General features: G+C 40.4%; 1 protein-coding gene across 5 annotated transcripts in view; it reads left to right on the forward strand.

Annotated features, from left to right (window-relative positions):
• The window catches only part of LYRM1 (LYR motif containing 1), a 38,985-nt gene extending 26,641 nt beyond the window's left edge, over positions 1–12,344 (forward strand). For 2 of the 5 annotated variants that reach the window (XM_061401345.1, XM_061401346.1), the window contains exons 2-4: positions 2,540–2,698; positions 6,741–6,833; positions 7,971–9,290. In XM_061401345.1, the coding sequence (XP_061257329.1) occupies positions 2,540–2,698; positions 6,741–6,833; positions 7,971–8,099 (381 nt within the window). In that variant the 3' untranslated portion in view covers positions 8,100–9,290. Of the gene's footprint in view, positions 1–2,539; positions 2,699–6,740; positions 6,834–7,970; positions 9,589–11,336 lie in introns of those variants that run through there. The other 3 variants (XM_061401347.1, XM_061401344.1, XM_061401343.1) reach the window with 3 other exon arrangements.
• Positions 12,345–14,394: the final 2,050 nt, after the last annotated feature.

A 14,394-nucleotide genomic window follows, 5' to 3' on the forward strand; every position in this document is an offset into this window, starting at 1 on the left:
ATGACTCCAGGATGAGCTCCAGTTGCCTCTTGTCTCTCCAGGAGACTCTTAAAGATCAGCATGTGGGTCTGACCTAGGCTCCTTCACATTACTGCTTCTGCCCATGTGATAGTCTGTATTAAGAACAGTCTCTATATCCCACCACTCTCTGGATCTCTAAAAAGTAAGCCCCTCTGACTTTCAAAGCCAATCTTTCTAGGGACTTGTCTTCTTGTGCCAGCCGCCCAACCTAAGAAACCTGATGTGGAGCTTGGAGCTACTGCTTCTTGAGAACTTCTGCAGTTGTAATTATTCTTCTGTTTGTGGGTCATCCACTTAGGGGTATGGATCTTGACTGTACCACAGCTCCACCCCTCCTGCCCATTTCATTGTGATTCCTTCTTTATTTATTTAGCTGTAGGAGATCTTTTTTGCTATATTCCAGGCTTTCTCATCAATAGTTGCAATTTTGGTGTGCCTGTAGAGGTGAGCTCAGGGTCTTTCCACTGTTCCATCTTGCCTAAGATCCGTGAATTTCTTTTAGATGTAGAAGTTAACAGTAAGGAAATAGGCTGGGGCTTCCCTGGTGGCTCAGTGATAGTCCACCTGCCGACGCAGGAGATACGGGTTTGATCCCTGGTCCAGGAAGATCCTACATGCTGTATAGCAACTAAGCCTGTGCACCAGAACTGTTGAGCCATGCTCAAGAGCCTGGGAGCTAAAACTACTGAGCCCACATGCTGCAACTACTGAAGACTGCGTGCCCTAGAGCCAGTGCTCCAGAACAAGAGAAGCCACGAGATGAGAAGCTCAGGAACCACAACCAGAGCGTAGCCCCCATTTGCCAGTCTAGAGAAAAGCCCACAAAGCAACAAAGACCCAGCACACCATAAATAAAGAAATAAAGTTATTTAAAAAAAAATAGGCTGACATTTTTGCATAAGTGAAAAAGAGAGGGAAGGGGGAAAAATTCAGTGTCCATCAGTAGGAGAATAGACAAGTATGTTGGGATAGCTTCCTGCAGTGGTCTGAATTGCAGTAGTTAGAATATATGAACCACAGCTACAGGATATGGATGAATTGTACAAGTATGAGCAAAAAAGGCAAGTGGAAGGATATAATACCTCATATATATATAAATTTTAACTGGCTAAGCAATAGTATGTTAAGCATAAAGCTATATGTGAGAAGTGAAGTGAAAGTCACTCAGTCGTGTCTGACTCTCTAGGCCAGGATACTGGAGTGGGTAGCCTGTCCCTTCTCCAGCAGATCTTCCTGAGCCAGGAATCAAACCAGGGTCTCCTGCATTGCAGGTGGATTCTTTTACCAACTGAGCTATCAGGGAAGCCCAATATGTGAGAAAGGTAAACAAATTCAGGATAGTGATTCCTTCTAGGGGAGAGGAGAGGAAATTTGATTTGGAAGGGGTACAATGGGGTTTTGACTCTATGTATAATGTATTCTTTAAGGTTCTTTAAGAATATATGACTTAATTATGTTATTAACTATATATTTGTATATCTGAAATATTTTATAATAAAAATAACTTTAACAGGAACTTAATTTTTAAAAATACGGCTAGCTTTCAGGAATATAGTTGGGTTGGTTCCCTTGGCCAAATCCTCTGAAATTAAAACTGATGTATTTCAGAGTGAAAACTCAGAAGGGCCACAAGATCTTCAGTCATCAGAAAGATTTTCAGTTATACTTATTATACAGTTCTTATGTGGACAAGGAAGGAAGTAGACCAACAATTTTGAGAAATATTTTCAACAAGATTATGATGAACTAAAAAAAGATTGCAACCTGACAAGTGGAATTGAGCCTGCAGACTCATTTTATTTGGCCCTCTGGGTACTTGCATTTTCAAAAATAAATACTGTGTTTTTTGAAATTTCTTATTTTAAACATCTTGACTGCCACCTATTGTTAAGCTGTCAGGAAATCTGGCACCCTTAGGACCTCAATTCTACATAAGAATAGCTGGCTGGGACTGAGTAGCCAACTGTCCTGTTTCAAGGGGGCACATCTCTAGTTGGCCACTGTCCCCACTAGCCAGATTTCCTCATTTTGTTGCCTGCTAGGCCCCAGAGGCACTTCAGTTTACACCCCCTGCATTAAACTCAAGTTCTCACATAACTAGAAAATTTAGTTATTCAAAATGTGCCTTCTCCTGTGCACTCAAGTTAGTAATGTAATTTTATCAGTATATACACTAAAAGCATCATTTCTAAGATACTCTGGGAAAGAATATACTGGTTTAAAGAACATTAAATGTGCATTTTTGTTTTGTCATATTCATAAAAATAGTCATCATGGCAAACAACAAGGTTGAACAACCTTCACCTAAGGGATGATGTACAGGGCTGTCTAAGAGATTGCTGATATTCATACAGCACCATTCTGGCAATGTTACCAAACATATCTGTTGAGAAAGAGCAGTTATTTTCTAGACTAATTAAAGAGCTTGATTTTTTTAAATGTACAGCTGCTGTACTGCCTACTGTCAAACTGAATTTTTATGCAAATTATCCTCCCTTCTATTTTGGTGGGTCGGAAGATGACAATGGCAACACGACAAGAAGTTCTTGGCCTCTACCGCAGAATTTTCAGGCTTGCGAAGAAATGGCAGGCTGCATCAGGGCAGATGGAAGACACCATTAAAGAAAAACAGTACATATTAAATGAAGCCAGAACGCTGTTCCAAAAAAACAAAAATGTAAGTAGGCCCCGTTGGAGATTGCAAGGAGGAGAGCAATTCTTGTGGTGTTTGTTCATTTCTTTTCTATCCTATAGTTGAGAGGACTGAGCAGCACAAATTAGAGGGACAGAATGTGGAGCAAGAAGGGGCCAGAGGCACAACCTAGCTGGCTTACCCATCCACTGGAAAACAGAGCCCAACCTGGGTTTCTCTCTTTACTTTCTTCAAGTTTCAGTCCAGCTGGTAAGTGGCTTAGCATCCTCAGAAGACTGCGTGAGCCAGGTGACCTAAATCAGTCCAGTGAGAATTATCAGGGTAGGATCAGTTCCTCACACACTGTGCCTGTTGTCGGTCACTACCACAGGAAGTGCTCAGAGTTGTGTTTGGTTTTTTCAGTTCATAAGCTATTCAGAGCCTCCAAGTATAAACCCATTCAGAGGAAAGAGAATAGGATTAAGGCAAAGGTTCCCTTCATAACTTAGCTTTGAACTCAAGCCTCTTTGGCTAGCAGAGAGGATTTGCCCTTTGGGACCTCGGAATTGGGTAAAATAGTGCCTCCATTAGCTAGCTGAACCCAAATACAAGGGAGCCAAAAACCATTCTAAGAGGCTTGATTTGACAAACCATAAAGTATTATCTGTCAGCTTCTTGGGAAGACTGTCTGGCTCTAAGCATGGAAAGACGTTTTCAGCTCCTAACTTTTCTTGCCTCTTTCTCATTGATCTCATGGATTCAGTGTTGTCACTGTTCACTTTGTGAAACTTCTGACAATCTACTCTCTTTACTTTTCCCTCTCTGACCCCTGTCTCAGTCTCCTTTCTGCCCTGTCTTTTTCACACACTCTCCCACCAGCTATAAGGGTCCTCTAAAGGTCACCCCTCCATACTGAGGCCCAAAGACCATGGCTCCAGATCCCATATCTTGGTCTCTCAACAGCCACCTGTAGGAACTCACCATAAGCATAATAGCCCAAAGCAGAATTCATCTTTCCACAAGAACACCTCCCTTTCCCATTTTGCCCATTTCTGCCATAGCTTCTGCCACTACTTTGTGACCCTTTGCTCTCATTCGTTTGTTCAACAAGTAGCTAAGTGTCTACCATGTTCCAAACATCAGACTAGACATCAGGGATATAACTGAGCAAAACCAAGACAGGGTCCCTGAAAGATGTTCCAGAGTTAGATGGAAAGAAGTGTAAAATTACCAATGGGGTTAAGTGCTACCTGAGAAACCCTCCCAATCTATAATATCCTTCCCTTTTTATAATCCCTGAAGCCTACATGCTTTTAATACCAACCTGCTTGTGAAAGTCCTTTCCTCTCTTCTAACCACCCTCCAACTTCCCCAAACTTTTTCTGATTTTAGCATAGACCATGCATACCACATCAGTATGTGTGTACCCCTTGAGGTCCTGAATAGTCCTTTGAGGATTAGAAATAAAATATTGTAAGTGTTGTTTCTATTTATTTTTATTGCTCCTTTAAAAATGTCTATTTTATATATATATATTATTGATTATTAATTTAAAAATTTATAAATACACACATGGAAGCTATGGGCTCAGAATTTTTTTTTTTTTTGCCACACTGTGTGGCTTGTAGGACCTTAGTTCCCTGGGACACGGCAGTGAAAGTCCTAACCACTGAACCACCGTGGAATTCTCAGGGCTCAGAAGTTTTTTTATTGAAAGAAGTAGATGATCAAAACTTTGTAGACCACTGACCTATATACCTTTCCCTAGTTAGACAGTCATAATTTTTTTTCCTTATTTGTTTCATTTATGTTGGTATGGTCTCCTTAACCAGATTGTCAGTTCCTTGAGCACATAAACAGTTTCTTATACCTTTATAGTATATCTCATGGCCCTGTCTGTGGTTGTCACTAAATTAATGAGCACTTACAAATACTTTGATTCAATTATCTTCTCCAGGAAGTCTTCCTCAAGTCCTTTGCCCTCAACCAACCCCATGATGACCATCTACTCTGAATTCCTATATAGCAGTCTGCAGTCATTGCCCTGTTGATTATGTACAGTTGTGCCTTGTCTGTAGCTTCATTTGTCAGATTTGTTCTGCACAGGTAACATCCTTGATAGTTAAAGGCAGGTACCATGGCCTCACGGTGTCTAACCTGGGGATGGGGATATCATAGTAGTACATGACCAGTAAAGCTTTGCAGGTTCAATCACCTAAGGACTACTCAATACCCTTTGAGCTTACAGTTAAGGCAATAATAATCCTTCATTTGCCTCTGCTTGAATTGGCCCAGTGTGGTACGAGCCAGAGAGGTGTATGTGCCAGTCCATGAATGAGATAATGTTGTTGTGTTGGGGGAGGTACATGGGTTTTTTATTTTAAAATATGTACTGTTTTACCATGTTTTAGAAAGGAAACATAATATCAGATAATTTTGTAAGTACTGTACTTAACAGAGTCCATTTAAAGAGAAAGTTTAATATTAGTATAGGTAGTTGTGGAGATGACAAAATCACGCAGGCAGCCTCTGAATGACTGAATTTGGAGAACTCTAACCCAGCTTGTTTAGATGGACAGCTGGAGCCCTAGAAGCCCTCAGTCCCCATATCTTTATTAGGGGCTTCTTTCTCCCTAATCCCTCATGTAGACCTAAGTAGTCTCCTGTAACCTCACTTGCTATAAGAGCTTAATAATAACCCCAAATATATTTCATTAATTGCTCTGACTCCAAATAGGCAAATGAGAACATGGAAATCTACCCCCAAGGTAGACAATCAGAATAGCTTCTGAGAAATACAGAGGTCAGAAAGCTAAGCCTCTGTCCAAAGGGACTCAGCTGTGGTTCTTTTTATTCATTGCAGGTCCTAGAACTTTTCTGTGCTCCAAGAGGACCACAGGACAGGAACACCCTTGGAATTTGCAAGCCATGGTAGCCTGGGCTTCACTGTGGGTGTCATCTGGGGCTGATGCAACCCAGCTCTGCTTTGAAGCCCACTTTCAGACTCTTAGTAGAGTCATATGTTGACTCATTTTCCATCCTCGAAACATTGTCTCCTCATCTACTTCCTGGCTTTCTGTTTTCAGAATGAACTTTTTATTCCTTTACTTGAAATTGGACTACCACAGTTTAACTGTTTGGAAATTTCAAACATCATTTCTTCTCCTCAGTAATAAGCAAACAGTTTACAGTTCAAAATAGGTGGATCATTCTCCAATATCTTACTCAGGGGGTTTCTAGACAGCAATTGCTGAAACACTTCATCAATGTGGGGAGGGTATGAAGAAGCACTCTCATTCTTTGTTGGTAGGAATATAATTTATGGATTGTTCATAGGAATATAAATTGGTACAACCTCTTAGAGGGTAATTTGAATCTGCAGGGACTATCTGTAAGAGTTAAAAATACGAGATCCATTGTTTAAAATGGCAAAAGATTGGAAATAACCTAAATGTCCACTGGTGGAAGATTGGTTAAATTATAATGCAGTCATATGTTGGTATTTTGTGCAGCTGTTAAAAAGAATGAAGCAGCTCTGCTGCTGCTGCTGCTGCTGCTAAGTCGCGTCAGTCGTGTCCAACTCTGTGCAACCCCATAGACGGCCGCCCATCAGGCTCCACCATCCCTGGTATTCTCCAGGAAAGAACACTGGAGCAGGTTACGTGTAAATATAGAAGGAACTTCAAGTTGTTTGTGAAAAAGCAGGGTTTAGAGGTTTCATTTTTGTAAGAAAAACTACTAGGTCTTATAGAAGTATACTTATATATGCATAGACTATCCCTGGAAAAACAAACTTCTGATAATTGTCTCTGAGAAGGGGAATTGAGAGACAGGAAGAAGAAGAAGATTTTGTTTTATATTATATCCTTTTATATTATTTGAATTATTTTTACTATGTGCTTATATTAGCTAAATGATTTTTAAAAGTTTTAATCCACAGGAAATCTTCAATTGTTTTTTATTTTTCAAACGACCAATATTTAATTTAGTGGCTGATGAACTGAAAAAATTTAAGAAAATGTGTACCTCTACTTTATGTAGCATTGGAAAGATGCTAACAATCTCATCTCTTTTTCCCTTTTAATAGCTCACAGACACAGACCTGATTAAACAGTGTATAGATGAATGCACAGCCAGGATTGAAATTGGACTTCATTACCAGATTCCTTATCCAAGGCCAGTAAGTGTGACTTCAGTTAACACGTGGTGTGTACCTATCCTTGTCAACCCAGGTATTTCCAAGAATATATACCAAGAGGACTCATGCTTGCCCCAAAGCCTAGAGCCCCTGTAGGAGGCATGTTGGAAATAAGTTATGCTTGCATGGCCACCAACCCGTTACAACAAGCTAAAATGTCAGTGAATGCCTGACTTCTCCTACTTGTACAACTTTCCCCTAAATGGAAAGGAAATCCAGCTCGCATTTATATAGTTTTCTAACTTTTATCTTTTTCATGGAAAGATTTTTATTTCTAGTATTTTAAAAAACAGGTTTATTGTTAATAAATAAAATTCAGGATTTCCCTGGTTGCCCAGTGGTTAAGAATCCGCCTGCCAATGTGGGGGACATGGGTTCAATCCCTGATCCAGGAATATTCTACATGCCACAAGACAGCTAAGCTCATACATCACAACTACTGAGCCCTCACTGTAGAGCCTTCGAGCTGCAACTACTACACCGGGGTGCCCTAGAGCCCGTGCTCTGCAAGTGGAGATGCTGCCACAGTGAGAAGCCCGTGCACCACAACTAGAGTAGCCCACATGCAGCACTGAAGACCCAGCACAGACAAATGTAAATACATAGTTTAAAAAAAAAGAATAAATAAAATTCAAACTTTAAAGGAACACATAAGACAGTGAAAATTGTCAAAAATTCTCACCCTGTGGGAGTGACCACTATAACTTTTAAATTGGACCATATGAAATTGCCAATATTTTACTCTTGACCTACAAAAACAGCAATTTTATATTTTATTGGCTCAGCCTAATAGTTTGGTAATATATCCTTTTAGTCTTTTTCTCTATACTTGCATACATACATGTTCTTTACTTAAAGTACATGGAAAACTAGGCATACTGCTATTGCCTATTTATTTTACTTCCCTTTTTTTGCATCTCTCTGCTTCCATCTTTTAAAATGGATGCATTGTACCCTTTTGTAAGAATATGCCATAATTTAACCAGTACCCTTTCACTGAACATTTATGTTGGTCCAGTTTTTCACTCTGCACAGAACAAGTTTATATACACACTTTTTCCTCACCTTCTTTGGACTCTCGTTTCACTATATGATCTGTGGTTTTTCCCCTCCATGCAGGAAATAGGGCAAAGAAGAGCACAAGCTTTGAAGTCAGACAGATCGGGATTCAAATCCTGGTTCTACCACTTAATATATAATCATGAGCAAGTTATTCATCCTTCTGAGCCTCCATTTTCTCATCTATGAATATTAGAATAATATTCTTTGTGAGATTATATTGAGAATTAATGTGTATAAGGACTATAAGGAATAATGAATCAGTATAGAGTTACAAGCTGGATGTACCAACTGGATTTAGAAATGGCAGAGGAACCAGAGATCAAATTGCCTATACCCAGATAATCACGATGTTGTGATCACTGATCTAGAGCCAGACATCCTGGAATGTGAAGTCAAGTGGGCCTTAGAAAGCATCACTACGTACAAAGCTAGTGGAGGTGATGGAATTCCAGTTGAGCTATTCCAAATCCTGAAAGATGATGCTGTGAAAGTGCTGCACTCAATATGCCAGCATATTTGGAAAACTCAGCAGTGGCCACAGGACTGGAAAAGGTCAGTTTTCATTCCAATCCCAAAGAAAGGCAATGCCAAAGAATGCTCAAACTACCGCACAATTGCACTCATCTCACACGCTAGTAAAGTAATGCTCAAAATTCTCCAAGCCAGGCTTCAGCAATATGTGAACCATGAACTTCCTGATGTTCAAGCTGGTTTTAGAAAAGGCAGAAGAACCAGAGATCAAATTGCCAACATCCGCTGGATCATGGAAAAAGCAAGAGAGTTCCAGAAAAACATCTGTTTCTGCTTTATTGACTATGCCAAAGCCTTTGACTGTGTGGATCACAATCAACTGTGGAAAATTCTGAAAGAGATGGGAATACCAGACCACCTGATCTGCCTCTTGAGAAATTTGTATGCAGGTCAGGAAGCAACAGTTAGAACTGGACATGGAACAACAGACTGGTTCCAAATAGGAAAAGGAGTTCGTCAAGGCTGTATATTGTCACCCTGTTTATTTAACTTATATGCAGAGTACATCCTGAGAAACGCTGGACTGGAAGAAACACAAGCTGAAATCAAGATTGCCGGGAGAAATATCAATCACCTCAGATATGTAGATGACACCACCCTTATGGCAGAAAGTGAGGAGGAACTAAAAAGCCTCCTGATGAAAGTGAAAGAGGAGAGTGAAAAAGTTGGCTTAAAGCTCAACATTCAGAAAATTAAGATCATGGCATCCGGTCCCACCACTTCATGGGAAGTAGATGGGGAAACAGTGGAAACAGTGTCAGACTTTATTTTTCTGGGCTCCAAAATCACTACAGATGGTGACTGCAGCCATGAAATTAAAAGACACTTACTCCTTGGAAGGAAAGTTATGACCAATCTAGTTAGCATATTCAAAAGCAGAGACATTACTTTGCCAACAAAGGTTCGTCTAGTCAAGGCTATGGTTTTTCCTGTGGTCATGTATGGATGTGAGAGTCGGACTGTGAAGAAAGCTGAGCACAGAAGAATTGATGCTTTGGAACTGTGGTGTTGGAGAAGACTCTTGCTAGTCTCTTGGACTTCAAGGAGATCCAACCAGTCCATTCTGAAGGAGATCAGCCCTGGGATTTCTTTGGAAGGAATGATGCTAAAGCTGAAACTCCAGTACTTTGGCCACCTCATGTGAAGAGTTGACTCATTGGAAAAGACTCTGATGCTGGGAGGGATTGGGGGCAGGAGGAGAAGGGGACGACAGAGGATGAGATGGCTGGATGGCATCACTGACTTGATGGACGTGAGTCTCAGTGAACTCCGGGAGTTGGTGATGGACAGGGAGGCCTGGCATGCTGTGATTCATGGGGTCGCCAAGAGTCAGACATGACTGAGTGACTGATCTGATCTGATGCTTCATTGACTATGTTAAAGCCTTTAACTGCATGGATCACAACAAACTGTGGTAAATTCTTCAAGAGATGGGAATAACAGACCACCTTACCTGCCACCTGAGAAACATGTATGCAGGTCAAGAAGCAACAGTCAGAACCAGACATGGAACAGCAGACTGATTCAAAGTTGGGAAAGGAGTACGTTAAAGCTGTATATTGTCACCCTGCTTATTTAACTTATATGCAGAGTACATCACGTGAAATGCCAGGCAGGATGAGTCACAAGCTGGAACCAAGATTGCTTCAAGAAATATCAACAACTTCAGATATGCAGATCATACTACCATAATGGCAGAAAGCAAAGAGGAACTAAAGAGCCTCTTGATGAAGGTGAAAGAGGAGAGTGAAAAAGCTGGTTTAAAACTCAGCATTCAGAAACTAAGATCATGGCATCTGATTCCATCATTTCATGGCAAATAGAAGGGGAAAAAAATGGAAACAGTGGCAGATTTTATTTTCTTAGGCTCTAAAATCACTATGGATGGTGACTGCAGCCATGAAATTTAAAAGATGCTTGCTCCTTGGGAAGAAAAGCTATGACAAACCTAGATAGCATATTAAAAAGCAGAGACATCACTTTACCGACAGACGTCCATATAGTCAAAGCTATGTTTTTTCCAGTAGTCATGTATGGATGTGTGAGTTGGACCATAAGGAAGGCTGAGCGTGGAATTGTTGGCTTTTGAGCTGTGGTGTTGGAGAAGATTCTTGAGAGTCCCATGGACTGCAAGGAGATCCAACCAGTCAATCCTAAAGGAAATCAACCCTGAATATTCATTGGAAGGACTGATGCTGAAGCTGAAGCTCCAATACTTTGACCCTGCCTGATGCAAAGAGCTGACTCATTGGGAAAGACCCTGATGCTGGGAAGGATTGAGGGCAGAAGAAGGTGACAGAGGATGAGATGGTTGGATGGCATCATGAGTCAATGAACATGAGTTTGAGGAAAGTCTGGGAGATAGTGAAGGACATGGAAGCCTGATATGCTGCAGGTCATGGGATTGCAAAGAGTTGGAGATGACTTAGCAACTAAAAAACAGCAACACGGAGTGAGCACTTAGCAGAGAACATAGTACCTAGTAAATCTTTGGTGAATATAAGCTGCTGCTATGATTGCAATTCTTTTATTATCTTTATTTATTTATTTTTGGTTGTGCTGGGTCTTCATTGCTTTTGCATGGGCTTTTTCTAGTTGCAGCAAGTGGTGGCTACTCTTCGTTGCAGTGCACGGGCTTCTCATTGCAGTGACTTCTCTTGTGAAACACAGACTCTAGGGAGCGCGGGCTACAGTAGTTGCAGCATACAGGCTCAGCATTTGTGGTGTGCGGGCTGTAGGGCACACAGCTTCAGTTGTTGTGGCACACAGGCTTAGTTGCTCCCAGACCAGGGATCAAACCCATGTCCCCTGCATTGGCAGGTAGATTCTTATCCACTGTGCCACCAGGGAAGTCCTATAATTTTTAATATTATCATTATTCTTATTATTCAGATTCATCTGCCTCCCATGGGCCTTACCCCACTACGAGGCCGGGGACTTCGAAGCCAGGAGAAACTGAGGAAATTTTCCAAACCAATATATCTCAAATCTCATGATGAAATTTCCTAACTCAATAAAAATTTTTTTTCTGAGAATGATGAGCCAACTAGGCCTTGCATATAAACCAGTTAACAATTCTTCTTGATTAGGAGCAAAAATCCAATTATTTTCTTAAAACCTCTGAAATATTGGTACTGTCGGAATGAGGATCTTGCTGCCTGATGAGGCAAACACTAACCTTAGAGGTCATGGACCTTATATCCTCACTGAAGCACCACTTGGAAACAAAACTAAGGCCTGTGGGCAGAAGACTGAAGGGTGACAAAAGCCTTCAAGGGAATGCCAATCACCAGACATGCCAGCTGATATGAAGAAATTAGCCAGTTGATGGAAGTTCTCATGGCTACTTTAAAATTATACACTACCCTTCAGAATATTTTTAGGCCTTTTTTTTTCCAAGTTATAGATTTACTTAAAAGTGGACTTTTTGTGTTGCTTTGTTGTCTTTTGGAACTTCCCATTTCCAGATAAAATTCCCTTAAAAAGTGCATCTTTGGATCAATCATGGTTTTTCATTGAAATTTTATGAGACACATCTCTGCCCCAGATGTACACATACACAAAAGTGCATATCTTAGGTAAATGCATATATTTAGTTTATCTTAAAGCCTGTGATTACTTTGGATACACCCAAGACCTGAAAGGCTCACTAGAAACTCATACTGCGTTCATTATGAGAATTTTATCTTAACATAATTAGGAAGTACAAGAGCTAAGCTGGCTTTCAAATTATGTCCAAACAGAAATGGAACAAAGTAGAGATCAAAACACAATGTACTTATACCCTTGCATGTGTGGATACAGGTGAGATTCCCATGGCAGGTCATTTGTATATCAATGTCTTTCCCTCTTACCTCCAGAGGGGATGGGTAACCACCAATAAAGAAAAATCCCTATTTATTTTGGTCTCTCTGTACCATTTACCAAAATGGCCTTGTGACCCTCAGAAGCAGTAGTTGATAACTTCCTGCCCATACCCTTGTCACACAGATTCTCTAATTTAAAGCATATATATATTTCAGTTTCAAAAATATTCCTGTGAGCAGGAGCGTGCTTTCTCATGCAGGTTAAGTAAATATTGCAGGGTTTGTCAATAACATTGACGGCAAATATAATACTGTGTCAAAATAGATATAGCATGTACATATTTAATAAAAATATAGCTATAGGCCTTTGATGAAGAAAGAGACATTTAAATGTGTTGGTTGGCATGTTGGCCACTCCACAGCCATTCAGTGAGCACATACCCCAGCCTAACTTGAATTCAGAGACATCAATATGCTGTTCCATCAGTCAGTCTCTGTCTGATCTCATTGTGGAAGTATTTCCCTACCAAGAGGTGGTTCTAATGTTTAAAGTTAAGTGTTTCTAAAACAATATAAGGCCTGTGAACTCAAGCCAGCTACTTTATCTGGTGGTCAGTCAATGAAACAATGACCTGTTCTTGGAATGGAGGAAAAACTAGCTGTGCTGAACTGAGTGAAACATGACTTGCTGTCCCCATCATGATCCCTCTCTTAAGTAATTCAAGGTGATTCTGAATATGCAATTTTTATCTTACTCTATGAGAAGTAGAAATCATCTTTCCTCCAAAATGGAAGGACTCCTCCAAAATGAAAGTCCATCTAATTGCTAGTTAACTTCTAAGTACCTTCTGTGTGCCAGGAATCTTAAGCTAAAAGTGAATTATATATGCCTACCTGCCTTTGCAAAGATGCATACTCTATTACACAAAATCATAATTTTTCCCAAACTTTCCATGAAACCTACTTGTTCATAATAACTTTTTCTCTTCAACCCCCTATTAAATCTTCTTTGGTCTTTTGGAAGCATCCCCTACACCCCCTCTTTTAATGACATTTTCTTCCAAGGCTGACAAGGACTGAAAACTATTTACTCAAGAGCCAGATTTTTAGAGAGAGAGAACTAGCTTGGTGACAAGGTTTGTCTGATGTCATCTGCTGAGCTATTTATAGACAGGGCCTACAGCTTCTCACAGAGCTGGTCTCTGGCCGTTTCTGTTCCAGAGTTCCAGCCTCTTAATTCACCAGGACTTCTGAAGAACCTACTGCATGTTCCCAGAGGGAAATTTTTTTTAATTACAAAAATTTAATCCATCGCATACAAACATTCTGTCCCTTGACCGCTGAGGAATGAAACAGTCCCTGCCTCCATCAGCTTTTTGCTGCCAAAGCTGGAGTTAGATAACAGTAATTGAATTTCAGTTGTCCTTTTAGCAACCTCTTTACTGCCTTATCGTTTGCAGTCTGACTTACCTCAACCAGTCCAAGATTTCAGGGATTTGGGTTCCTGACCACCTTTCCATCTCATATGACTTAACAATCTATTTAGAATAATAGACAATATGGCAGTTATATCTATATGTTAATTCTGATATTTTTTCCCTCAATTGGAAAAAGTTACATTTCTTTAAAAAAATAGCTTAGAAAAAGTGTCTCCTCCTCACTCTTTATTGCCCACTGGCAAGATATGGAGAACCACCCCCCCCAGCCCCACCCTGCTTTTGCACGTAGGATCAATTAGATCATTTGCTGACCTCAGAATTCAGAATCCTCAATCAGAATTTGATTGACTCCATGTTGCCATGAAGAAACAAGTCTCCTGAAATATGTTTATGTGGTTCTCAGAAGCTTTGTTCAAGAAAAACAGTCCAAGTCAGAAGGTTTCTTCTAGTGAAGAAGCTGGGAAGCCAGGCCAGACACATTAAGATTCAAGAAGTCTTATGGCTTTGCTCATCTGTGAACTGACCAATGGAATGCCTTTGGTAGCCATTAGAGCCAAAGAGCTATGTGAGAGTTCACTGAGAATACATCAAGAATTTTGTTTTTATCTCCTTTGGGATTCTCTTCCAGCTGGCCCTGGGGAGAAATAGTGATAAACTAGAAATTTCTTGGACATGGTTGTTGGAACTACACATCTCCGTCCTCAA

Source organism: Bos javanicus, chromosome 25 (genome assembly GCF_032452875.1).
Source record: "Bos javanicus breed banteng chromosome 25, ARS-OSU_banteng_1.0, whole genome shotgun sequence".
Taxonomy (NCBI): Eukaryota; Metazoa; Chordata; class Mammalia; order Artiodactyla; family Bovidae; genus Bos; species Bos javanicus.